The sequence below is a fragment of the Haemaphysalis longicornis genome, unplaced genomic scaffold (assembly GCF_048455015.1).
Source record: "Haemaphysalis longicornis isolate Haplotype H1 unplaced genomic scaffold, Haemaphysalis longicornis Haplotype H1 scaffold_8, whole genome shotgun sequence".
Lineage (NCBI taxonomy): Eukaryota > Metazoa > Arthropoda > Arachnida > Ixodida > Ixodidae > Haemaphysalis > Haemaphysalis longicornis.
The window spans coordinates 109,177,500-109,204,551 of NW_027526445.1; the positions used below are offsets into that span (position 1 = coordinate 109,177,500).

A 27,052-nucleotide genomic window follows, 5' to 3' on the forward strand; every position below is an offset into this window, starting at 1 on the left:
AACTGAACGCGAGAAATTTTGTGTCAGTACTCCTTTAACATTTTTCTGCTCGAAGAACTAAAAAATCTTCGTTTTTGTACCACGGCACGTGTTTGCTTGTTTCCTCATTACTTTTTATTTATTTGTTATTGTTTCTTTTACTTTATAGTGTGAGTCCGACTATATCTTTTATAGTGTAACTATTTTTTAGGCACGTGATGAGTCTCCGCGTTATTTCATGTGCGTTTCCCTTAAGCGTATTTCTAACCACCGCAACTGATTCGTGCGTAGCGTCCACATACTTCGCTTTCTTTGGTTGTTTCCTTTATCTACTACCCTGATTGTGATCGGTATACGCTGTAATTCTAGCGTGTAGGTTTCGTGTGTGTCTACGCTGTTGATTGTTATTTTTTTTTTTTTCATGTTATCGTCTTTGGACCTGAACTTGGATTACGAACCTCGTCGCCATTAGTTGTTCTGCGGTGTTTTGTTACTCGCAAATTTGTGCTGTATGATCCGCAAAGCTTCTTATTTGTAACCCCCTTACTAAATTCCTTGCAAAGGGGCCTGTAAAGTATATAAATAAACTGTAATCAGCATTCCATTAAGGCCTATGTATTGTTCCTTTCGACGCGGTTTCTTATGAAAGACATTTAATTACGTTCCTGCGTGTGAGTAACTTTCTATTCGCACATCTGAAGCGCAGTAACCTTACTGCGGATTTGTAAGACAGAAGTTGGAAGTGTCATACGTGTTGCACCTTTAATAGACGAGCACCAAAATCGCAGTAGACATGTCTGGCGTTTGTCCGGTGCTCCCTGAAAAAAATCGTCTGGAAGCGTTTCTTTGGATTCTTTTTATCTCCAGAGAAACTGCTGCCGGCGGTATTCATATTCCTATCACATACGTAGTTCCATGTGAGTTTTACAATTCGCACTTTATTTCGCCTCAGGGATCCGACACCGTATTGTAAGACAAGTTCCAATGTTCGAGGTGGAACTGGAACGCGTTCCTTTCGCAATAAAGGAACTTGTAACGGGAACCCGTTTCAAAATTGGGAAGGACCGAAGCACGTGCTTTCGTTCCTGTTTTAGAGGAACGTGTGCAACACTGATTGAGCATCGTCTGCTATTCGTAATTACTGAGTATGGGCGTAAATCACACACATGGTATGCCTCATAAACCTCACCTCCACGCTCAAGATTTATGGATCTGAAAAAAGTCCTCGTGGTTCTTTGCTTTGCATGCCGCTCCGAAGCAGAGCAGAAAACAATGCGCGCCCAACAACGCTGCGCTGACCGCCACCGGCCGGCATTTCACTGACGAGCGGTTCGCCACGGGCGGCGCCGTTTGCTGAGGCGACGTACGGTGGGGCCATAACGATCTAACGGTTATAAACTGGAGCACTCGGTTTCGCAACTGGCACAGGGTTTTAGATGCAACGCATCTCATGCTCGCCCCTCTGTCCTTCCTGCGTCTGTCCGGCGTTGTCCGCACAACTGCGCCTCTCCTCCTCTCCTCTCTCCGATAGCGAACACTCTCTCCCAAACAGCTGCGGGTTGGTGCAGCGCGCTCTCAGTCCGTTGCTAGGCGCCGGTGGGCGGCGCTGCGATCGGCGCTGCGCATGTGCAGTACTCTCTCTCTCCGCGCTCTCCTCTCCTTCGGGCGCTGTGAATATAAAGCGGCATGCCGTGCTCCCTGGCGCTCCGGCGGTCTCAGTCGACGGTCGTCCGCCCACCTCCCCTTCGCGTGAGAATCCTTGCTATAATCGTAATCAATACGATGGAAAACTCCAATGGAACCCCCCATGAGATGCGTTGCATCACACCAGGGTTCCCGCGAGGGGAGGTGGGCGTAATTTTTTTTTAGATGCGAAGCATCTCTTGCTCTCGGCTCCGTCGTCCGTCCATCTGCACCTCTTCCCCTACACTATAAAAAGAAAGAAACAGATAGCGGCGCCCGGCTTCGATCCCACGACTATCCATGGCCGCAACTACATGGCGCTCTTCCCACTGCGCTACAAAACCGAGACAGGAGCAAGTGCTACGAACACGCCTTATGTCCTTAACTCATTCAAACTACGTCAAGAAGCTACTGATACAACGAAGGCACGCGAAGCTGAACGTCAACGGAAGCGACGAACTGAAAACTTTAGAGGAGGATGTTGAATTTCCCGTGGGAAAGCTGCGGCGGGAAGCGCCACGCGCCTTGCAGCTCAACCAGAGAAGAGGGTGGGCAGCGGGGTAGGAGCGTGAGCACGCAATAAAGACGAGAACCAGGAGGTGTTCGATCAGGTAACGCCAGTGTCACTCTGTTCGCTGTCTATTTCTCTGTCTCTACATGGGGGTTCACACTGCGTTGCCATTCGTGCTCCGATAGATGAAACAACATAACGGCAACACAATGGAACCTACACGGAATCCCTATGATGCTTCGCATCCTCCTCATGATTTCCCACGGGAAGATGGTGTTTTTTTTTAGCTTTTTAATTTTTAAGTTTTTGTTCATCCGGATTTTATTACCTAATTTTTATTCTGATTATTCCTAGAAATAGCACGCTTTCGGTGTACAGTACCTTTAGTGGGTTGGGTTGGGTGTGTATGTTGTGCTCGGTGTAGTTGGGCTGGGTTAGGTAACGTTCGTTGCAGTTGCCTGGATTAAATTAGGTTATGTTGCGTTAGTTTAGGTAGAATATTATGCCAGCACATGCCGTTGAGTGCTGTTGTTAACACAAAATGCCCACACACAAAAATTCGTGAGCACAAGCACAAATGCTTCAAAAGCGCTACACACAAAGTGCTTGAGAGGTAGGCCCCACAATGGCGGATGCTGCAGCAGACGACGCTCACGCAGTTGTCTTAGCCCTGCCTCAAACATTGGGGTTCGCTAGCGTTTCTGGTTGGGATCAGTGAACGTGTTTCGCGTGGTTCGGGCTCTTGTCACTTGAAGGTTGGTTTGATAACGTGATTAACGCTGTTCTGTGTGGTAAGCAGTCAAATTTTGTGTTTGAAACACTGCTATTTTCTCCATCATGCAACGCATGCGAAAGACTGAACGCTTCGCAATCGCATGGTGTCAGCGTAGCTGCTTGTGTCCAGTCAGGTTTGTCAAAGTTTTCGCGGTTTTTGTTCAACCGAAGTAGAACTAAGCGTGGGAATTGTGCGCGTTAGTGTCTAAATGCATTGCATTGGTCACTGTGTTGAGCCTTAAAGGTGTTGCGAAGCGTCTACCTGAACATTTTGTCGGCAAGCAGACTCTTTTGTTGTCAACTGGGTGGTGAGTGCTTGCGATGTTGATGGCGTGACCTGATTTGCGGCAAAATTCAAACGCAGGTATTAACTACGCTTGTTCGTGCACGAAGTGGCGTGGCCACCGCTAAAACAGCGCTACAGATCGAAAACAGGTCGTCAGACACAAACAGCACAGAAGCAATTGTGTTGTAGTGTATGTCCCGCCTGAAGAGCATTGTCGTTCTTCAACTGACTCGCTGCCCAAATACCAGGTTTGCTCGCAGTTGGTAGTCCAGAAAAATTAGCACGTTTCCGGTTTCTCGCGAATAACCGTAAGCCATGGAAAGGCAAGAGTCTCTCATCAACCGCCCCCGTGATGGTAATTATAATTTTATTGCGCCAGAAAACGTCGGCATACAGTTGATACAGTGTTGTGGCAGGCTAAGCATAAAGGTTAAGAACCTTACACGTGAAGGTAAACTCGGCGAGCGCTTACAAAGACTGATGGCGTAGTGTATACATAGGGCGTTAAAATTCGCTATTTAAAGCAAAACTGACGGTGCTAGCTTCGAAGAACATATGCACCCTTCTGATGTTTTAATGACCCGTACAGTGGGATCGATTCCCGTCTGCGACGCTGTAATACAAGAGCAGGGGAATACAAGCCCAGGTACTGTATATGCCATGCTTGTTACTCCTTGAACTTGTGTGTTCGTATAGGCCAGCTCAAAAAGCTACAACGGCACTACAGGCCATAAGCTTAGCACGTACACCTTACTGCATGCTGTGGGAACACAGGAGGCCTGTGTTCCCATGGCACGCCTCATCGCCCGTGTTGCGTCGGCGCGTTAAACCCAGCAATCAATCAAATCAATCTATCCACTCAGAAGCTAGCAGAAATTTGCTTCTGCACAGCTGGTTGATGGCCGCAATCGCTGGCAAAGCAGGGATTTTATTTTATTTTATTATTAGCAATTTGGGGAGAGGGACGTTGAGGGGGGAGACACTTCATGTTGTCGCATAGAAAACGTTCTATGCATTTAGTGGTGCTGCAGCTATGCTCAGCCTTTCTTACCTACATCTCTGGCTACAATAAGTGGACTGGTGTGAGGCCTTTGGGCAGGCACTGTTATCGCTGTTCATCTTTGACACAGTGGTGAAATTCTATCAGCTGTGCAAGTGCTGCCCACCGTATCTCCATCACGCTGTAGCCCCTTTTTTGAGGTACTAGCACAGTGTGAAGCTCTGTAAATGTGGTTTCAGGTAATCGAGCAAACTCCGTGAAACAGCGTGCCAAACACACCCAGTTAAAGCAACATCCAAAAACAAAGGACAGCAAATTTGGCTAGTAGCTTTAGATGGGCAGTGTTAAAAGCAGGGCTGGATGAGTAGGAACAATAGGAGGGGGAGCAACGGCACATTGCAGAACGCGTAGCTGAAATTGTATCAGAAAGAAACGTATTTGTAAAAGAACCCTAACAACCACGTGATCGCGTGTCGTGGCGAAGGTAGACAGTCGACCGCAAATCGTAACCCTGCAAACATTTCCGCATGTGATGCTCCACGCCCTGCCAACTGCCACCAGACGAGAAAATCGCATTCCCTCTCCAGTAAATAACCGTGCGAGCACTTCAGTGATTCTTCATGTGATTCTCACGTGCGAGTTCAGCGCTGCATTGTTGTTCGTCTTTTTGTTTCCCTTGTTTATCTTGTGCTGCTTTTTACGTCACCATTCCGAAACATGCTCTGCTAGGGCAGAAGAGAACTCGAATAGTGTCATCAGTGTTAGTGAGATGGGGGCTGTGTTGGAGGAGGAAGTGAACTGCAGTGCTCTCTCCCTGCTCTTCCCCTCAAAAGAACACAAACAGTGAACTCAAGCCGCAAAGCTCCATTGTTCCAGAGGCTGTACTGTAGCAGTGCAGACTAGAGACAACTTGACAGCTATAGCCTTATTCCTAGGGCGGTGGTAAACTGTGATTTGCCGTTACGTGACACAGTTCAGCTGCCTTGTTAGTGAAGCAGTTGGTTCTGCCTTGCACCGTGATGCCAAGCCGGAGTTTTATCTGTGTAGCAGGGGCGTAGCTAGAAATATTTTGTGGGAGGGGTTGTACGCCACCGGTAAAAAGAATGAAATCATCATTCATTCATTCATTCATATACATATCCTAAGGGCCCGTGGGCATTACATAGGGGGGGACTAAATTGTACACAGATAAAATCAGTTTTTGGCAACTTAGTTCAATACATCAACCACATGAACAATAGGAACTACAACACTAAGAAGGAAAAAAAAAAAACATTTTAGGCACAAGAAGCAGCGCCGTACAGCAAAAATACAGATGTGAAACAGTAAAAAAAAAAAAAAATTAACATCATAAATATTCATTTTCAAGGAAGGCTAAGAGTGCAGATTGAAACGATGACGTCTGCGTCAAGATGGATATGTGGGATGGCAGTGAATTCCATTCGGCGATGCTGAGTAGAAGCGGGGAATTTTGATAAGCGTTTGTTCTGGCGAATATAGGGTTAACTTTAGGCGCATGATCAAGGCGAGATGAAACGTGCGGGGCTGGACGAATGTGAGTGCGTGCAAACGGGTGGGCGCTGTGATACAGAGAGTGGAAGTATGACAGTCTGGAAAACTTTCTGCGCGTGGCAAGGGGTGGAAGGGCAAGGGATTTTTTCATGGAAGATACACTTTGCTGTAGGGAGTATGATGATAAAATGAACCTTGCAGCTTTATTTTGAACGGATTCTAGTAAGTTTGTAAGATGTAGATGGTGGGGGTGCCATATTATTGACGCATACTCTAATGAAGGTCTAATTAGCGAAAGATAAGCATGAAGCCTGGCGGCAGAGTTAGCCTGCCGTAATCATTATAAGGCAGCTTTATTGATTGATTCTGGGAAATAATACAACAAATACGTGGACCGATAGCCAAAGGCTACTGACCAGGGTCGTGCGCCGCGTGATTTGTCATTTTATGCCTTTAATAAACCAAATACCCGTCTTATTTTTTGTTTTTGCATTATAGTATATCACCCCGATGTGCGAATAGCATAGGTGAAAATATGGCGAAAGGAAGAGGGAGGGATGTACGCGACGCTCAGAAAATTTCCGGGGGTGTTCTGACACCCTTCCCCTGCCACGACTATGTCCCTGCTGTCTGGCATACCATTTCAAGGTTTGCCTTGGTTGTTTATCAGTTACTTTCGTCTCGGCACTGCTGTGATGTGGTCGCCTAGCGAAAAGCGGCCGTAGCTTTGGCATGTTCTCTGCGCTGGTCACGGGATTTTCACACTGGTATCACAGTGTGGGCTATTTTTAGTGGCTCAGGTACATTTTTTGGCCCGTGAGAGGCAAGGGCTGGTCATGGTGCGGACGGAGAAACCGTCGTAGTTGCATCCCGGTATGCCACCTAGAACGAAGCGGCCAGTTTGACTCCTGGCCACAGAGGCCACTTTTTCTGAGGGGCAAAAAAAACGGAAAGATCTCGTTAGTCGAGAATTTGGTGCACATTACCTCCCAGTAGGGCCAAGTGAATCTGTGGGCCCCTCCACTATTTAAAATATGACACGCAAGATGTGGGTTTTCTTTTTCTTTTTCTTTTTTTTTTTTTTTTGTAAATAAAATTTACCATTAGCATTGAGACGAGGCAGCTGAGAGAAAGACAGCCATGCCTGCGGAACGGAGCAGAATCCAATATTATTATGCTTGCAATCTGCGGGACCTCAGGTGCTGGTAATGCAGCTGTAGACTTTGGTGATTCTCACTACTGTGTGCACTCTGGGGGAGTTTGGGGACTCTTACAGTGCACACTGCTAGTAAGGTACCGACCAGTTGTGCTTACAAAAGTGCACACCCAGCACAATGCCGTGTGCTGAGCATTTCACGTGTGGTTTAGAAAAGGAGAATTAGGCGTCAAGCTAAAGTGTTTTAAAAAGGCCAATGACTAAGATGTACAGCGAGACTTGTGTCAAGTTACTGAGCTCAGCTAGCCTTGTCCAGGGGAACTAAAGATGGCTGTATTGCAAACAAGCCTTTGGGGTTCGGCTCGCATCTCTGTGGGGCCTCTGAGGTGCCAGAGAAATAAAAAGTGATGTCACGTGTCTGTGGGATACTATCGCACGTTAAAGGACTTCTAGTTGGTCTAAAATAGTCTGTATTGTGCTTCGGTTGGAATTTGAACCTTGTGCGGAGCGTACCGTCTTTGGAGACACTTCTGTTTCAGGTGACCAATGTAGTTCGGGTACAAACGCTCACTTTTGGCGACCACGTCATTGCTGCAACTTCTCTGTTTCCCGCAGAACCAGTGGTGACGAGTGCTGCCTTGTACCCGAGGGAAGCCATTGCTGATTGTCGAGATGAGTCGTCAACACGCAGTACCAGCCACCGGAACAAGCTCCCCGGCAAGCGTTTCGTTGACGGCACACTTTGAAAGCCTGGCCGCGCGCACCGCGACTCTTGTTCAAACGGCGACCCTGACGTCTGCGAACCAGCCTTTTCAACCATCAGCATCACCGGGCCCTCCGGTGCCCTTTGCCTTTGGCAGCCCTTCGATGACAACTTTCTCACTTGGTGGTAAGCCGGTTGGGTCCTGTGAAGGAATGAGGGGAGCGTGATTGAGCCTGGAAAGGTTACGTATAAGCCTCAAGGGGAGTCTTTGCAAAGAACCTTAAAGGGGCCGTGCAGACAAAGTACAAGTTTGTTTTATTCGAAAGATTTCGTGTTTGACAGGGCTGCAAGCGCTTGTTCAGCAGCAAATGACGCTTTATTCACTGAGAAATCAAATATTTTAAGTCAAAATTTAAATTCTCCCTCTAAATCGTGTGTTTTCCGACGCCGACAGTGACGTATTAAGAGCAGGGCCTTAAAACTGCTCACCTCGGCTGCTCCCATCTCGCAGGAGCACATTTGATTATCTCGTTTATTGCCCACTTTTATAGATGGCGCTGCAATACTGCTGAAGAAGGAATGCGGCTATAATGAAGCATAGAGCACTGTGGGGCTACAACAAATATGAGGTGGTAAGGGGAGTCTGGAAGGGTGTCATGGTACCAGGATTGACTTTTGGAAATTCAATTCTGTGCATGAAACCAGAGACCCAAGCGGGCCGGGAGGTAAATCAGAGGGCGGTAGGCAGGCTGGCCCTAGGGGCCCACAACAAAACTTTGAATGAAGCGGTACAAGGGTATGTGGGCTGGTTGTCCTTTGAGGCAAGGGAGGCGCAGAGCAAGATAAAATTTGAGTAGAGACTACTTGACTTGGAGGAGGAAAAATGGGCCGCGAGAGTTTTCAGTTACTTGTATATAAGGAGCATGGACACGCGGTGGAGACGGAGGACCAGGCAGCTGAACAAGCTGTACGGAAATTGCCTAGGGAAGGCGGGATATACACAACAGTTAAAAAGCAGGTAAAAGCAGCAGAGACGACGGATTGGGAACAGAGAATGGAAGTAAAAAAACACCGTGTAGACTTATAGAACACAGAAACTAGAAATCAGCAAGGGAGGTGTCTATGGCAATAGGCGAGGCAGTGCATTGCTTTTTGAATCGCGGGCATACACGGCTAACTGCAGGCAACAGGACGAAACTTGTGCATGCTGTGGCAGAGACCCGCAAACCGTAGAGAATATTGTCATAGACTGCACAGAGATACGACCAGGAGGCGGACTTTTAGCCTTCAACCCAGCGTCCGGGCTAATTGCGACTCATGCGGCATATTCTCCCCTGGTGAGCCTGGAGAAACATTTCTGCGTTGTTGTTGCCCTAGCAACGCCACCGCCATGTTGGCCTTAAAGGCGTTATAATTGCCATGGCAACAATGCGAGGGCGCACAGCTTGCTTGGGGGAGAGGTAATGCTCTCTCCTATCATGTTGGTTGGATTCCTTCCCCCCTCCCCGTGTCCCCCCCATTCCCACACGGCAACCGCCGCCGCCACACCGCTGCCTCCAACGGGCAAGCCTCGCTCCGACGGCACGAAGCCACGCCGCTTGAGCAGTAACGACGCCAGCTCGAATATCACTTGAACACTTTATTCGCGTTACGTGCGCGAACGCGACGTGCGGCGAGAAACACCGATGACCAATACAACACAGACAAGGTTGTCTGTCTTCAAGCACAGCACACGCACAACACGAGTCCTATCCTTCAGCTCAGCTTCACGTACGGCATACGAACGACGTTCTCACCTTTTGCTAACAGCACTCAGTCTTCGCGTTACGATTCTTCCTGGTGTTCTTGGCATCCCTTTTGTAGCACCGTAATATCCGAGGGAGCACATACGAGAAATCGCCCACTACATGAGACGCGCGTCGGCCTCGCTGCTCGCCGTGCGGAGGCAGCAACTGCGGTGACCGTTATCGCGCATGCGCGCCCCCAGTCGCGCTGGAGAGAAACGGAAAGAAAAAAAAATGAGAGGAGGAGTGTTTCCCCAACGCCACTGCCTCTAGGCGCGCAATAATAGAACCGAAACTAGAAAAAGTAGCATTGGCCTGATACGACCACGGCGGGGCAATGGGGAAGAGACGTTGATGGAGGTTTTGAGATTTGCTGTGCGGGGGAGCCTAACTTCAGGGTCATAGAGGCGACGAAGAGTCGACTGGAGTGGCGGTGGAAGATAAGTCGCGGAGAGAGTGCGACGTAGGATGAATAATATACGGAATTACAATTTAGAACAGAAGGTGTAGGTAAACAGGGGTGCATGGGCAGGAAGTGGGGGAGGCGATGGGAGTTTAAAACCGAGGGGGGAACGGGGGGGCATACCCTTAACTAATCATTAGGTTAGTTAAGGGTACGGCAAATGAGTAGAATAATACAGGCAAGTCAGTTGGTAACAACCGACGTTCCGATACAAAGGGAGGGCCTCTAATAATCATCATCGGGGCCACTGTTCACACTTAGCTTCTGGCCAGACTTCTACACCTCTCATATTTTTAATACAGTTCATACTGATCATTTCGTGAAACTTACCCGCCACGGTGGCTCAGTGGCCAAGGCGTTGCGCTGCTGAGCACGAGGTCGCGGGTTCGATTCCCAGTCGCGGCGGCCACTTTTCTGGTGGAGGCGAAAAGCAAAAACGCCCGTGTGTACGAGATTTCGGTGCACGTTAAAGACCCCCAGGTGGTCGAAATTAACCGGAGCCCTCCACTACGGCGCGCCTCATCGCTTGCGTTGCGTCGGCACGTTAAACCCCACAATCCATCCATACATTTCGTGAAACTTGGGCTGTGACTCGACAAACATGGTCACATAAGCGACCATGCTGCTTGTATCAGTTGGTCAGTGTTGTTTCAGACAGGTCCAGTGTGTCTGACGGCTGAGTTAGCGGTTGTCAGATGGCAAAGTGCTGCACTAACTGCTTCGGTGTTTATACGTGTTTGTTCGCAACTTTAATTGTTTACCCCACAATTGTTGCTGCTATAAAAAGAATGTACCCTACATTTAAGCGCAAGTAGCTCTTTCGGCAAGCTTATAAACCCTGCCCAATCTGCATTTGCTTTTGCCAGCGTCAGCCAATTGCACAGCAGGGCTTATGACATCATAGGTTCTGTTGCAGGAAATGAGCTAGTGGATCGCATGGCCATTCCCTTTTGCCCTAAGTATGTAGGTTATTTGAGCGAAGTTTACATTAAAAGTGGTGTCAGTGTGATTCTAATGAGGCAATCTTTCGAATGCACCGAACCTGTGTTTTCTCTGCATGGCCCCTTAAAGGAGCCATGAAGAGAAAATACAACTTAGTTTAATTTGAAAGAACTAGGATTCAGTATCTCACTCAGCAGTTCCGTTAGAGCCACAAAAGATGTTTTTTAACGAAAAAAAAAGCAAGAAGTGTTTAAAAACTTTCAAATTTTGCGCCAAAGTGACGTGTTATGAGCAAGAATGACGTCATACGGGCCAACAATAAAACGTAATTTTAAGTGCGTTAACTGCACGTTAGCATTCAAGTGATGCGGTCAAACGGAACTAGAGGCCCCATTACAGGCGTCCAGTCATGTGTCGTCGCGACAGGTCTCTTAGGCGGCCGCCAATCGCACAAACAAGGTTCCGTGACGTCATAGAAAAGTTGCGGGAAATCGGCTAGGGGGTCGCGACTGCTTCACACGTTTTCTTTAATATCTCCGTTATTTGTTCGAAGATTGCGAGGATATTGGTATCATTGTTATCGGGACTAAGCACTCTTTCTAATAAACCTAACTTGTATTTTGTCTTCATGGCTCCTTTAAGGAAAGTGTGCAAAGGACTCCGTGTATTTATGATAACAATAAGCTCTGCGTTTTTTTAATATGGTGAAACAGTGTTTGCATTTCAAATCAGCATCTTGCTTTGGGAAGGACAATACAAGCGAATGAAAGCTTCTTCGTACGAAAGCTCCACGGTGGTGTCACATGTGGTTGATTAACCTCCAATCACACACCTGGGGGCGAAGTTTTGTCTATGGGGGTCATCATTTCGGTTCTTCTGACGCGTGTGGTGGTAAAGTGTTCAAGAGAAGGTCTTTTTTCGTGGCTTGACCTGTGAAAGATATGACCTGTGTAGGTTTCTTCTCTCTGGAACTTTCTCTATGCTAGAAATACCATCAAGAGAGTGACATGTTGAAGACCAAAGCAGAAAAAAAAGAGACAGGGGACACAGGGTGCAAAGAACGCGGAGCAAGTGCTGTGTTGTTGATTGTGGTACCTTACCACCGCTGTATTTATTTTCAGCGAAGTAATGCTGCTCCGATTTTCTAAGAATGTCGTATGAATTCCTTCCCCCGTATCCCCTCTCCTAACCACTGGAAAGAAGTGTTGAGTTGCTCCGACGTACCGGCACAAATGTGTCTTGTGGAAAGAGCCACCACCACACTCACAGGCTATTTCGAGCTGTTCGCAGTAACAACAGCGTAAGCCTTGAATTTAATACGTTGTGCTTTCTCTCCCTCTACATCTCCCTCCCCTTTCGACCTCTCCCTCTATCCGTCCCATTTCCTTTTCCGTGTTCACCCTCCCAAAAAATAAATGAAGATACCTTGAAGAGCAACATCTGCTCCGGTGAAGCTATTCCAGGTTTAAAGCCGATAAAAATAAATCACCCAAAATGTGGTGTTTAGATGAATGCCAATTAGTAGATGACTTTAGAAAAAACCCGTACACACAGTACTTTCTGCCTCTCTATTCCTCCCTCTATCCTGTCTCTCTTTTGCAAAGGTGGTATCACTCCTGAAACAGCCACCTTTGAGCTGCAGTACGGTTGACTCTTGATAATTCAAAGTTGCCTTATTGGAATTTTTGCGTAATTAGAAATGGTGTGCTGTTCCCGACAATTTTACATGCATTACGATGGAAGAAGCAGCGGCACAATTCGAAGCTAAAACCCGTATATTACTTATTTGGAAGTTATTTTAAAGCTTCGAGGAGACCATCAGTCCTCAGTAAAATTCAAAATTTTTGGGCGCAATACAGCATCACATTCTGAACGGATGTCAGCGCCATTGCGACTGCGGGCAGTGCACAGTTGATAAGTGGTATGCCAGTTGAGCCTCGCGTTGGCATATGCATCTCTGTCTCTTTTGGGGTCCTCAACTTTCTTTGTTGCGCACAGCTCGCGTGACTAGGTTGTCAAGTGAACGCATCAGGCTTCGATTTTAGGAATAAGTCTCAACTATCATGGTTCGCTTGACTGGACGACAAAAGTCGAGATTCTGAATGAAATCAAGAAGCGAGGTCTGTTGCGCGCTAATAACAATGCCATTCAGGTGCCTTTTTGTTTAACTGGAAGTTTGAGTAATTCAAAATGTTTTGCAATCCCCGTGGACTCGTATTAACGGGAGTAAACTGTACTAACTTTGCGCAGCTCGCTCCATGTTTTGTCTAAAGGTTTTTTTTTTTTTTTGAGAACGTCCAAACTATCATTTAAAACTGTAGCCTACTTCTCTTTTCCTTTCGATCATTCTTCTTTCTTGGTGTGGCTATGTCAGAACTGATGCTGGGTTCATCACCCTCCAGCCTCGTTACGTTACTCGCCCGTTTCACTACTTGCAGCAATTCCCATACCGGTTCCTGCCGACAAGCGCAAGCCTCAAAAGCCCAAGCCCGTACCATTACCACCGGTGAGCATAACGAGGGATTTGAGGCCGGTGCACGTCTGTCTTTTTGTTGTGGTGCAGTGGTAATCAGCTCTCGGAACAGGGGGTCGGTTCATCTTGGTGGAAAAAAAGGCGCCCAAAAACACGGACTAGGAAAGAGGCAGACAGCATGGCCCCAACCCACAACAATTACTACTATATTTGCATGATTGTAGGTCAACTAAAATGTAGGTCGACCTTGCCCCCTCTCAATCGCAGATTTTTAAAAAAATAAAAAAGGCAACTCACGGATGTAATCAACAAGCAAAATACTTATATCTCTCAACTGATCAGCAGCTTGTCCTTGCTTGTTTCTTTACTAGTGCTGCTGCAGTCCCACCGTCGTCCAGGGTGGTGAGCCTAGTCAGACCGTGATCGCAGTAAGAGCAAGAAAAAAAAAAGCATTGCAAAAAAGGTGGCGCCTTGCGCTGTACAAGTTTTGTTTCGTTCAACAGATTTTGTGTGCTTTAGTACTCTCAGCACTTGTCCGGCAGCAATAGATGTAATCGCTAAAAAATGGAACAGTTTAAGCCAAAATTCGATTCTCTGACCACCACATCATGTGTTTCACGACGTTGACAATGACATATCCGGGACGATTACCTAAAACGAAAATTAAAATGTCGACTGAGGCTGCCGCCGACAGCAAAAACACATTTCTTATTAGCCTGGTTACCATTTGCCTCCATAGATGGCACCACAATACAGCTCAAGGACCGCTGCGCGTACATGGTTTTTTTGTCCTGACCAGACTTGCATTTGCCTTAGTGTTATGGTTGCTAGTAATCGCGCAGTAAAGTACCGTATTTACCCGATTCTAACGCGCACCCCATTTTCCTGGAAAAAAACGAAAAAACTTGCACCTCCGATTGTAACGCGCAGGGGACTTTGTGACCCAGATAAACGAATGCGAGAGAAACGGGCGATTTATTTCCCGAAGTAATCTCACTCATCTCACTCCTCGTCGCTCTCCGCTGACCACAACATCTCGTCCTCGGTGCCGCCAAGAGCGTTCGCGATGAAACACTTCTGAACGAACCTTCAACCATGGTCGATGGGATCGTGGCCCACACCTCGCACGCCCATCCTGCGAGCTTCTCCAGAGCCGCACGCTTCAGCCGACCGCTCGTTTTGAACGCATGAGAGCCGCTGCTGCAATTGCTGTTATTAAGTGCGCAAGTGGAACGATTTGACGATTTGTGTGAACGCCGATAGAAAAGCCTAGGCGCTTATGCTTCCTGTGTTCGAAAAATTGTTGCTAAGCATGGAGGAGTCTTCCTGCATGTTGCTAAAGGCTTTGGCGCCATCTTGAGATAGCGACGGCGATGGGTTGTACGAAATTTTCGCTGTTTCGGCAGTTTTGGTTTTGTATCCGATTCTAACGCGCATGCAATTTTTCGGCCTATTTTTCCGGAAAAAAGGTGCGCGTTAGAATCGGGTAATTACGGTATTGCACATGACTCGACAGGAAGGGTCACGGAAGTGGCAGTGTTGCTTATGCCACTTGGCCATAGCAGAGTCCTTCAATGCTTTACTGGTCACGAAACTTCGGCTCTCGGTTCATATAGGGACCGCGCGCGCCGCTACAGGCGCCACCTCCGCACGAAGGCCATCCAGCCGCTGCGCGTGCGGCGTATTGGCCAGCTCTTGGCGTGCAAACGCTCGCTGCTTTTGGTGTCTGCGCGCTGATTAACTGCGTTTTTTTCGTAGTAGTTAGCGATGAATAGTCCGGTTATTGTATTAATCACCTGCCTTCAACGGGGTTTTATTTTTCGAAGTAAGTTACCGTAAACTTTGGCCGCGAACGGCAACGGCTTCTGTGTGCTCTGGCACAAGCGCTGCGCCGTCGTGTTTACGGATTTTAAATCTATATTGCTTCTTTTCTTAAAGCAAAGTTGTAAGTACCACACATACGGTAGCTGTGTAGTCACGGGCTGCTGCGGGCCTATCGATAATACAATAAAAAAACTGAAAGAAACCAAGTACGCGTCGTTCAGACTACGCTTAATGAATCCGTTGATTGCTCTGGAATGCACAGAACGCTAAAAGAGATAGCCCAATACTATTGTCGTTTCGATGAGTGTGTACATACTTGAAAACATCTAAAAACGCTGCAGAAACGCGAAGGATCAAAACACGAAGAGATACAGGGTGTTTCAGCGAACACTTTCAAACATTCTTAGAAATAGGCTCTTCGAGAAAAAAAGAAACCCTCTTCAGAAGGAGATTGCTAGGTGCGGCGGACGCCAGATAGTATCAAGGGTGTGCACATTAGTTATGTGGGTAATTAAGCTCTTCTAATGAACTTCTTAATTAGTGGAGTTTGGTGGTTGTTGTCAATGGTGATTTTGTGGCCCCAGAGAATGCGATTTCATATCAGTTTTTAAAAGAACGAAAAAGTCGGTGTTTAAAGCCCTGTAGCGTGAGGAAACCTGCCGTTGTTTTCCGCTCAAAAACGAAACTCGGCGCTGAAGGAGCGCTAAAAGTCTTGAGCGAACGCAACGTCGGCTGGTGACGTGTTTCAATGAATGTGGGGGCCAATTCGAAATGTAAGTGCAATTTTCCCTAGCTAGGAATCCTCAGCAAGCAGCTACAGCCGCGAAAGCCCTCCTCGCCCAGCAAACAAACCTTTCCTTTATCTGATGAGCTTTCTAACACGCAGCGATTATAAACGAACAGCAAATAAACCTAACGAAAAAAAAAAAAAAAGGAACGGATGGTGACGTTTCACATCTTGCACGTCTGGTAGCCGCGTCGGATGTGGTTGAGACAATAAAAAAAGAAAAGAGAAACTGTCGCCAACGCCCACTAGGACTCCTGAAACGGGCGACCGTGGGCCTCTTCGATTTACAGTCTCGGGCTCACCGCGGACTCCCCGAGAAGCAGTCCAACATTCGATTTTCCCGTGTATCCCTATGGCTTCGGGGAATCCTCGGACTACCCGCGGGCAGCCCGCGGGGAGCCACAAGTGGAAAATCGAAGAGGCCCCGTGTTGTGGGCAATGGCTAGCCTCTTTCTTGCGCCTACCAACGAAACAAAAGATAAGGTGAGCGTTGATCATTGAAAAAATACAAGAGGCGATGGAGTTGATATCAGCTGATTCCCTAGCGTGGGGAATCACCAGAGCCTTTTTGAATTGGGCGACACAGTCACTGCAACACGTCATCAGCGGATGTTGCGTTTGCACTAGACTTCTGGCGCACCATGTGCGCTGCGTTTCGGTTTCATGGGGGAAAAAAACTTGATTTTTGCGGGCTGCAGGGCTCAACAGAGTACATTTTTCTTTGCTTTAAAAACTGGTCCGTTATCGTCGTTTCCGTGGCTACAAACTCGCCACTGGCAATAACCGCCAAACCTCGCTAATTAAAAAGTTCATTACAGAGTTTTAGTTAATTAACTATGTAATTCGCATGTTTCTCATAACTGCTGACGTCCGCCGAACCTGATAGCTTGTTCCTTAAGAGAATTCCTATTTTTCTTGAAAAGCCTACCTTCAGGAATTTTTGAAAGTGTTCACTGAAACACCCTGTATATGTTGCACCGTGTGTCCTTCCGCTTGCACGCTTTGCAATCCTTGCAAAAACAGAAACCGAAAAAAGCACAATGAAAATGATTTTGTCACACGCAACAAAACATTTCAATGTTACGAAGGGAAACAAAAGAGCGTGGTCCAGCGTACAAAAATTTATTTTTTTCGCGCTGCGATGTGCAGCACACGGAGGAAACAGAATATTGCCACGTAGCCAAGAACGACGCAAAGTTTTTCTCAACGCAGCGAACTAGCGATCTCCTGCACTACAAAAGACTAGAACGAAACACAAACGTCGAAGAAGCAGTCCGCAGTGTGACGTGAACAGATGAACGTCGATAAAGTGAGTTGCGCGGCGTTTGCTATGCATGCATTACCGTAAAAACCCGCGTATAATACGGACCCGCGTATAATACGAGGTGTAATTCGGGGACATCAAAATCAGAAAAAAAGTTTTCATCCGCATATAATGCAAGGTAAAGAGCATATAAAACATTTATTTGCACTGCAGTTACCGTTCAGTCTTTGTCCGTTTTCGCTGGCACCGTCTCCCGACGTCCGTTCTGTCATCGTCAGGTTCGCTGCCGCTGTCTGCTGAAGTCGCCTTGTCGAAAATGTCTTCCCACAGAAAGTGGTCCTCAGTGCTATCAAGGGCGTTCGAGATGCAGCCTTTCTTAAAAGAGCGACTGATGAGCTCCTCTGGAATGCTGGCCCACGCATCCGCGATCCAGCCACAAAGCACCGCTGGAGAAACCCGCGTCAGCCATTCGGTAGCTGTCACTTACGGGTATCCTGTCCTCATCCACTCTTGGTAGCAGGACCTGATGCAGTCTTTGAGATGCTTGTTGATGCAAATGTCTAGCGGTTGCAGCTGCTGGGATGTCATTCCTCCTGGCATGACAATGAGTTCGGTGCGGGGTTCGCGCAACAACTTCTTCACGGAATCGGCCAGGTGGCAGCGAAATGCGTCCAACACGAGCACTGACGGGAATCCCCAACAGTGCTCCAGGCCGCCGACACCACACAGACTTTATCCAGTCAAGCACCAGTTGCTTTCTCCACCCACGAATGCTGCCTTCGGTAACGCCGAGCTGCCGTCCTGTAGCGCAATTTCTGATGGTCTCGGCACATAAAATAATTTTTATTTAATTGCAGCCGAATACTGTTTTAGTGCACCCGACATCGTGATAGACTTGCGGTGAACGTGCCGAGATCCTTCGCGTAGTCAAAACAATGAAAATGGCGCCGGCTGAGAGAAGCAGCAGCGAGCTAACGCCACAGCAAGATGGCGCTCCCTCCGCTGAAACCGAAAGTGCAAATTTTCGGCTGTAAACTTTGGGATCCACATATAATACGAGGCACAAATTTTACAGAGTAAAATTTGGAAAAAAATCTCGTATTATACGCGGGTTTTTACGGTACTCTTGGAACGTTATTAATTTCAGATCCATGGAAATGGGATTGAGTACATTGTCGGAGAAACAAAAAATCAAGTTAGCGACAAGGTGGCACCCTTTCCATATCAAACAATATTGCCCGACGGGACGTACGACAAAAAGAGCAAACGGGCGCTCTGGTTGAAACTGCAGATAAGAAACCGGAATCGGTCACGCGCGGTTACAAAACAAACAAAACGAACCCTAAGGGATCATTCGCGGAAATATGAAAAGTAAAACCACAAGGACGTCCCAAAGCTTTTTTACACGTGAGCCTGAGCGCAATGTAATACAAGTTTGCAAACAGGCAATGAAGCACCGCTACAACCTGACTGATATGACACAAATCCGGCTTTAAGTTAGCCTTGTACAATTCTAGGTCCACGGTGCTCTCAAAAGGGTACATTGCTTTACATTACATCGTCGTTGCACTACTTAAGTCGCATCACAAGAGCGCGATATGCACGTTACATTTTTTTCCCGCACAAAACAAACACAACTCGTCGCGGCTCCGCCGTTCGAGCCAGCGCAACGCCGCCCGAGGAGTGACCTCAGTGAGAGGGTGGCGCCACCGCGCGGCGGCCAAACGCAGCATATGAAGCTCTCCCATTGAGTTACGGAGCAGTTTCGTGACCAGTAAAGCATTGAAGGACTCTGGCCATAGTCATGGCAGACAAGCCCACTGCATCCGCAGTAGTGCTTTTATGTTTACGTGTTCGTTTGTATCTTCTATTGCTAGCCCACCATTCTTCCTGCTGTAAAGGTGATATGCACAAAATGTAATTGCAAATAGCTCGTTCTGCCAGCCCAAAGTCGCTGTTTAATTTGTTTTGGATTTTGTTGGCTTTGTAGCCAGTTTTAACGAGCTGTCCATGATACGTCAAAAAAGTTCAGTGCAGAAAAGTTGTAGCGTGTTGTTGCATGTCTATTTTCTGCTCTCCTCGTTATACAGCTTATTAGAAGTTTCCCGTACGAGGGGTGTCTGCTATTTTCTAACGAGGCAATCGTCTTCTTAATGAAACAAGCTTGCGTTTTGTCTTCATTGCCCCTTCAAATATCAATGATGTACCAACCGCAATGGGCTGATAAGAAGTTCAGACTACACATTGACTCAAGGAATAGCGGCGGTGTGTCCTTTATTCATAAGGCCTGCTTAGCCGCACACTTTCCCCACCGACTGCGCATTCCAGTGTTGCTGGGCCCGTCACTGCGTGATACAGATACGACTTGCTGGTTGGGACGTATTTTCTGGAAAAATGACTCAGTCGCATTGAAACTCGTGCTTTGCACTACTCCAGTCAGTTTTGTTTGTCACCAGGGGTGTGGCAAGTTGGGCGAGTTGGAAAGACATCGTGAACGGAACGAGCGTAAAAGACACGGAGACGTAGAGAAGAAACACGCAGGACAGCCGGTGGTCTAACAACTTAATTTTATTAGGTAGAAAGTAAATATATATGCAGTGTGGAACCACAACACAAACAAATGAAAAGAAAAACAAAAACAAGACTGCACAAACATGTGCTACCAAAGCAAAATGTACCAAAAGCGAATTTATATACGCGCGAAAAAACCCAATCCTGACCCTTGCAGATAAGCAAACTCTTTTGAGTGAAGCAACATGCTTTATTGATTGCTTGTAGGGTTTAACGCGCCGACGTAACGCAGGCGATGAGGCGCGCCGTAGTCGAGGGCTCCGGATTAATTTTGACCACCTGGGGATCTTTAACGTGCACCAAAATCTCGTACACACGGCCGTTTTTGCTTTTCGCCTCCATCAGAAAAGGGGCCGCCGCGGCCGGGAATCGAACCCGCGACCTCGTGCTCAGCAGCGCAACGCCTTAGCCACTGAGCCACCGTGGCGGGTAACACACTTGCTTGGCTTAGGCACGTGTCTTCCCTTTCTGCAATGTGGAAAGCTTCTACAACTTCATGTGTGACCTAATAAAATTAAGCTGTTAGACCACCGGCTGCCCTGTGTGTTTCTTCTCTGCGTCTGTGCGTCTTCTACGCTGGTTCCATTATGTTGTTTGCCTTGCTGGTTTTGGAGCCGTGACTTGTCTTACCGTGCCGAGACCGTGGGGGGGGGCAGGGGGGGGGGGGGGGGGGGGCTGAGCCCCTTGATTTGAGCGCCTGGCTTAATTGTGTGCAATTCGGCGACTTCTGTTCGTACAGATCAACGTGGCCAAGTACCTGGACAACTCGCTGCTCTCGGACGTGGAGTTTGTGGTGCAGCCGGAGCGGTACTCCTCCTGCCGCAACATCAGGGCCCACAAGCAGTTCCTGGCCATGCGCAACGACGTCTTCTGCACCATGTTCTTCGGCAGCCTGCCGGAGGGGGACAAGGTCCTCATCAGAGACCTGCACCCGGATGGCTTCTATGGCTTCCTCAAGTGAGGCACTCCGCTGTTGTTGGGGGGAAGAGATGTGGGCTGAGGTAGTACAGTTAATCCTCGTTAATCGACCCCTCATTGATTTCTAAATCTAATCTGAATCTGAATTCTAAATTGAAATCTAAATCTGGTTAATTAACATCTACCTGTCCATCACTTCGAGTTATTGATCAATTTTCTCTCGCGCTACAAATGAGTAGCCTCCTGGTTAGCTCAGTTGGTAGAGCGACTGCTGCGGTTAAGCGGTGGTCCCGGGTTCGAATCCTGGACCAGGACGAATTTTTCTTCAACTGCGATGTTTCCGAGAAAGCAATCTGTATAGCTTTCCTTTGTAGCTGTATGGCTGCATTTAGGTGGATGTCAAACTTTTCTTCGCAGTTAATCCTTGTTATAAAGAAATTGAAGTGGTGCCGCAATTTTCTTCTTATAACCAATATATCATTATGACGTAGTGGGCATTTACTGCCGATATTGTGCGCTGTATTTAGCCAAAGAAATAGTGGGTAAAATAACATCTCGCTGCAGAGCGGTGAGGTGACTGTGAGAGGGAAAGAGGTTCCGAGCCTGCACCACATATGTATCGCAGGGAGGGAAGGGGAGGGGAGGGGGTAGAAATATGGGTTGAGGCAGTGGTACAAAGGTGGTTGGGGCAGGAAAAGGAAGGGGTAATGGGGAAGAGAAGATAGATCAGCGGCCACCGCCCGAGAACAGAAAAACTATTAGCGGGCTTTTTTTTTTTTTTTTTTGAACATGAAAGGAAAATTTCCTTGTTTGAAACGAAAAATCGGAAAACTCTACAAGTATTAAAAGAAAAATGACAAACACTAAACCTTACTCTAAAAATTGATCTTCACTGCTGACTTGGATCCTTGGTAGACGTCTTGTCTTGTTTGTTCTTGTTCTTGGTACGAAAAATAATTGCATTCTGGAGATAAAAGGAAAGGTCGCGCACCCATTTTATTGCAGTTCGAAATACATGTCAAACAGGTCCTAGCTGCCAAGAAGTCTGTAATTTGACACCGATGCATCTTCCTGATGCGAACAATGGCTCGCTCAGCTGCGGCCGCTACGGTCACGCCATCTTCGCCGTCCTTGTGGGCTCCGAAGAAGCGGTGCAGCATGTTTAGTGGCTTTGACGCGTTGGCACGTTCTTCTACGGTTTGTCGACAACAGATTCAGTGCCACTGGTCTCATCCAGTTTGTTGATAGCGCGCACAGTGTCGTCATGTGTGAGCTGTTCCGCTGCCACCACCTCGGAGTCCGCGCTCGCGTGGTTGCAAAACGACTTGCTGTCTGGCACGACACGGGCATCACGAGGTGTCGTCCATGATGCTGTGACTTCGTCTGATGCGGCGGAATCATCATGCACAGCAGGCTCGTCTAACGGCTCGTCGCTAGCGTCGGGCGTGGCGGCAAATTCATTTATTTATTTATTTACAGATACCTCAAAGACCCCAATGGGTGGGGTTTTACATGAGGGCTGGTAAAGCACGAAAATCACACAACAACCGAACAACAAACAAGAGAAAAATATACTACCGAACAAGCATATCACGAATACAGAGGGTTTCAAGCACGCTCTGTTGATAAAAAGCATACAATGCCAACCAACGAAGTAGATAACACCACTAAAGATAATCGCATACATGACACAAAAATAATCAGTGCAAAAGTTTTTCTACGGCAGCTTTGAACTGAGCCGGGTTTGTTTGGGTGACGACACTTTTGGGAAGGCCGTTCCATTCGATGGCTGTCAAAACAGGAAATGAATTTATATAGGCGGTCGTGCGTGCGTAAGGTGGGTATACTGCTTTTGAGTGGTTGAGGCGATTCGATGGGTGGTGAGCAGTTTTTATGCCGAGGCTTTCGCATGATAACGAGTTGTAGAATTTGTGAAGGAAGAGGCAAAATCGTGCTACTGTACGTCGTGTTTTGAGACTTGGCAATTTAGCTTTACGTTTAAGATGTGTTACGGTTGTGTGGTATGAATAATCGGAAAAGATGAATCTTTTGAAAGATGAAATGAGGTGTGCCAAAAGCAATTTGCGATCGTGGTTGCTGTCACACTCATGCACGCATCTTCTCAATTGCGGCTTACAAGTCGTCAACATCGGTGTCCCGTTACATCCTCATATTTAGCAGAAGCCCGTCAATCACGCGCTCGCAGTACCCTGTCTTCAGTGACATTATTACGCCGTGGTCACGGGGCTGTATTCTTGCTGCGCAGTTGGCTGGCAGGAACAGCAGCTCGATGTTTTGGCACACGGTGGCGGTGTGGCAGGCGGTGCAGTTATCTAAAACAGGGCACACCTTGCGTTCTCCTTTGCCAGCTCTTCGTCCCATTCGCGAAGCCATTTCGCAAAAATCTCCCTGGTCATCCAAGCTTTGCGGTTGGCTGCGTACTTGACTTTGAGCTGTCTCTTCCCCTTAAAGCAGCGGGGCCCGATGCACTTTTGCCAATTACGAAAATTGGAAGCTCTCAAAACTGTCCGTTTGCACAAAGTAGCACAGTGATCCGCAGCTTACTTTGTTTGCCGCCATGGCGCAGCTGACCTTTGAGGCGTGTCTTGTGCGGCAACATCTTGAGAAAGAGAGCGGTTTCGTCCTCATTAGAAGTGTCCCTCTCGCTCTATGTTTCCCGCAGCCGCTCGATGTTTTCTTTCACCCACTTTGTAGCCTCTTCTTCGTCCACAGATTGCGATTCGCCGCAGACCGCTCTCCCGACGACGACGTGGTGCTCCTTGAAGCGTTGCAGCCAACCCAAACTGGCAACGAAGATATAATGGCCCGCGATGCAGGCGAAATCTCTAGCTTTTCTTTGTAGCGAGGCGCCGCTCACTGGCAGATTCATGGCTTGCGTCTCAAAAACCCACTTAAAAAAGGCTTTTTCGACCTCTTCAAAGACAGGAGCCCTCATCCTCTTGGTGCTTCCTTTCGTGCCACGTGCAACAGGGCTGATGATGGACCTCTGGTTGCTCAAGATGGTAGGAAGTGTACGCGTCAACACGTCAAAGTCTTTTGCCACCTTGCCTTTCTTTGTGTCCGAAGCGACGGCCTTTTTCATGGCCACCTTCTGATCTAGCATCATCGTCTTTTGCTTTCGCTTCTCGCCCAATGCAGTCATGGTGCTGGTGGAATCACACGTGTCAAACAATAAAAGAAGGCTGAAGCACTCAAACATAAGAAAAACCGCACACACAACTTCAACGACGCAACTCTCGGTGGCTTCCGCAGCACAGGTTGGCAAGGGATCGCGGGATACGAGGATAACAGTTCCGCTGCTGCATGCTGCGGACATGCGGGCCATGTGCATTGGCCGCGTGCTGTGTCAGCGAGAGGAAGGTGGGGATAGCTTCATGCATGGCGCACCGTCGAGCTTTGCACGCGTTGCTGGGGGATGCGTGGCTGGAGTTCTGAACTGCTATATACAGTCGTCGCCTTGCACGCCTTCTCAAGTCTGCCTGCGCACTGTCGTGAAGTGGGCTAAAAATTTTATTACCTAATAAAATTTGTTTGTTAAATCAAATTTTACCTCGTGAAAACGAGGTTTTGAATACATTGGTTTCTTCGGGGACTTGCTAGGGGATTTACGACTTGCTCGTTATACAGTTGAACCTCGATATAACGAACCTCGATTTAACGAAATTCGCGATATAACGAATTTTTTCAAGTTTTCTAACAAAATTTTGCTAAATGCATGTATTTTTGTCTCAATTTTACGAAGTAATTTTGTGCGGCGCTTTCGATTTAACGAAGTCACGGCAAGAAAGGAAGAACGAAATTCCGGTCGAGGCACGTTTTATTTTGCCTCTCAGGCCCTACATTGAAAAAATTCAGTGCTCAAATTGACTCTTGAAGGCTCAAATGAAAGAAAAGCGGTGAAATCTACGGTTAACAACAATTAAAAGCGAAGAACGAAGCTGCACAAACCGCTAGCGGTCATAGACGGTTTAATAGTGAGGCCACTATTTTGACGTCTCCATCGTTGCCTACGCCAGCGCCCTCTATGCTTAGGCTACCGAAGCCTATTTCAAGCTTTTTTTTTTCAACACGTCATTGCTCACGGTGCTGCTGCTCTAGGTTGTGCTCGCTGATAACCAAATTAATATTTTGTTCGTGCATCGTTAGGTGAGTTTTGTAAGCAGCATGAGCACTCCAAGAGAAAGAAAAGTGTTCCGAACAAGAGCCTGAGGAAGTTCGGTGAAACTGACAGCCACCGAAGTGTGATGGATGCCATCGATGTTCTGCGGAGGCACGCAGGTGCACACGAATGTTAAGACCTTGTTAGCGCTGTCAGCATACGACCGTCACGTAAAGCCTGCCCTGGTCAAGAAACGCCAAGCACTGCTTACGGACTTCTTCACTACGGCTTGAACATCGAGTGCTGGTGGCAATAAATTGCTCTCTTTGAACGTGGTCATCTTCGTTTCACCAGCGTTCATTAGACAGCTGCGGTGCGGAGAAATCAGTTTCGTAAGGGCTCAGTGGGCATAAAAGTAATTGCTTAATCGAATTTGGCCGGAAGAATTTTATTTAATGTAAGCTTTCTGCTTTCCGGAGCACGTAAGCGCTGCTCCACACAGTGAAGCGGTCCGCGTGTACTCCGCTGGACTCGCATTCATGGCTTTATCTCGAGTGTTGTGGTTGCATCACGCGCCTATACTGCAGAGCCTTTGTACATGAAAAAAGTCTTTCGAAAGTTTCATAGCAGCCTTCCGCTGTTGGCCCGCCGCGCCTAGGCCCCTAAGCCTACCACTGAATAGACGAAAAGAGGCGTAACTTCGAACGAGCACCTCGGCGGGGTGAAGTTCACGGGACATGGACGCGGGCGCGGGTTCAATTGACTATAACAGCGGCATTTAGTAGTGACCGAAATGAAAAAACAAAAAGTGGAAACCTAGTCTGCTATCATATTTAATGAGGCGTTGCGGAAAAAGCACCGGTTTTACGATGACACATGAACTACCGTCGGCTATCCGAATTCCATTGCCCAAATGTTGAAACTCTTAATTCACACAATTTTCGCGGCCAGTTTTAGTACAAATTTCGCTTTAATTGGAGAGGTAACTACATAGCAGTTGTTGCCTGGCGAGGGCCAAAGTGTTAAAACCCCAATAACTGATTAAATGAACTGTAAAATCGAAACCTCGATTTTACGAAATTCTCGATTTAACGAAATTTGCGGCCCCAAGTACGACTTCGTTATATCGAGGTTTAACTGTATCCATTTTTTCGTCGTAGCCCATCTTGTTATAACAAGGTCTAATTGTACTTTGAACGAAGAACCAAGAGGAGGAGAGCAACAGTGCAGGAGAATAGCCAAAATAACGACTATTTTTTATTTACACACTTTTCACACATTGTACACATATATGTCAGTTATATACAGTGGAAGCCTGGTGATGTAGGTCCCCCGGACTTACGACGACCCGCATATTTTACAATGGATCACTGTAGTCCGAGCAAACGCCCCATAGAAACGATGCATTATAAACCTCGATTATACAACACTCAGGCGCCCGCGGTCTGCTCCATATAACGGACCCTGGCGGGGATAAACCAGCATTTTTTCCACCTTTTACGCCACTTCAGCCCAACCTTTACTTTTTGACCTCCTTTTGGCACTGCTTGATGTGCTGAGATGAACAGTCGGCGGTGGGCCCAACCACTTAATGAATAGATTCGAGCCATCGCGCGGGTACTGGCGGGCTGCAGGAGCCTTTGACGGCCCGTGCGGCAGCAAAGCGCCAACCTGCCTGCTGCAGACCACTAGTTTGGTGCTCCTATTGAGCCGACGACGTGAAAATAGGCACGCGTGACATAACACAATACCCCACGGTGATGAGCGAACTCCCGCTTTTCTCGCCTGCAGCCTTGTCCACATTCTCATGTTTTCCCCTCTCGCCCGGCCGCGTCAGCCTTCCCAGCTTATCACTCGTGCACGAGGTGCAGGGCTAGCGCAGATGCCATGGAGGAGGAGGAGGAAGCGCACAAAGTAGACATTTTTTTTAGAAACTTGAGGTTTCGGTTGAAGGGTTTGCAAATTACACAAGAACGCACTACACCGCTGCAGTGGCTCAGTGGATAAGGCGTTGTGCTGCTGAGCACGAGGACAGGGGTTCGACTCCTGGCTGCCGTGGCAGCCGCTCTTTTGATGGGGTGAAAAGCGAAAACGCCCATGTGTTGGAGATTTCGGCGCACGTTAAAGATCCCCAGGTGGTTGAAATTAATCCGGAGCCCTCCACTACGGCGCGCCTCATCGCCTGCGTTGCGTCGGCACGTTAAACTTCATCACCAGTCAAGCTCTTTGCCCCAACTGTCGGGGGAGACCGTCCGCTAGGCTGGCATTTACCCATACCCTGATTGTACGACACCCCGGTCAT

General features: G+C 47.7%; 1 protein-coding gene across 4 annotated transcripts in view; it reads left to right on the forward strand.

Annotated features, from left to right (window-relative positions):
- Nucleotides 1-2,782: 2,782 nt before the first annotated feature.
- LOC144149830 (BTB/POZ domain-containing protein 6-A-like) overlaps nucleotides 2,783-27,052 on the forward strand; it is a 29,308-nt gene continuing 5,038 nt past the window's right edge. Inside the window, exons 1-4 of one of the 4 annotated variants that reach the window (XM_077681506.1) lie at nucleotides 2,783-2,928; nucleotides 7,517-7,790; nucleotides 13,232-13,299; nucleotides 20,452-20,669. In XM_077681506.1, the coding sequence (XP_077537632.1) occupies nucleotides 7,574-7,790; nucleotides 13,232-13,299; nucleotides 20,452-20,669 (503 nt within the window). In that variant the 5' untranslated portion in view covers nucleotides 2,783-2,928; nucleotides 7,517-7,573. Of the gene's footprint in view, nucleotides 3,082-3,135; nucleotides 3,256-7,516; nucleotides 7,791-13,231; nucleotides 13,300-20,451; nucleotides 20,670-27,052 lie in introns of those variants that run through there. The other 3 variants (XM_077681505.1, XM_077681507.1, XM_077681508.1) reach the window with 3 other exon arrangements.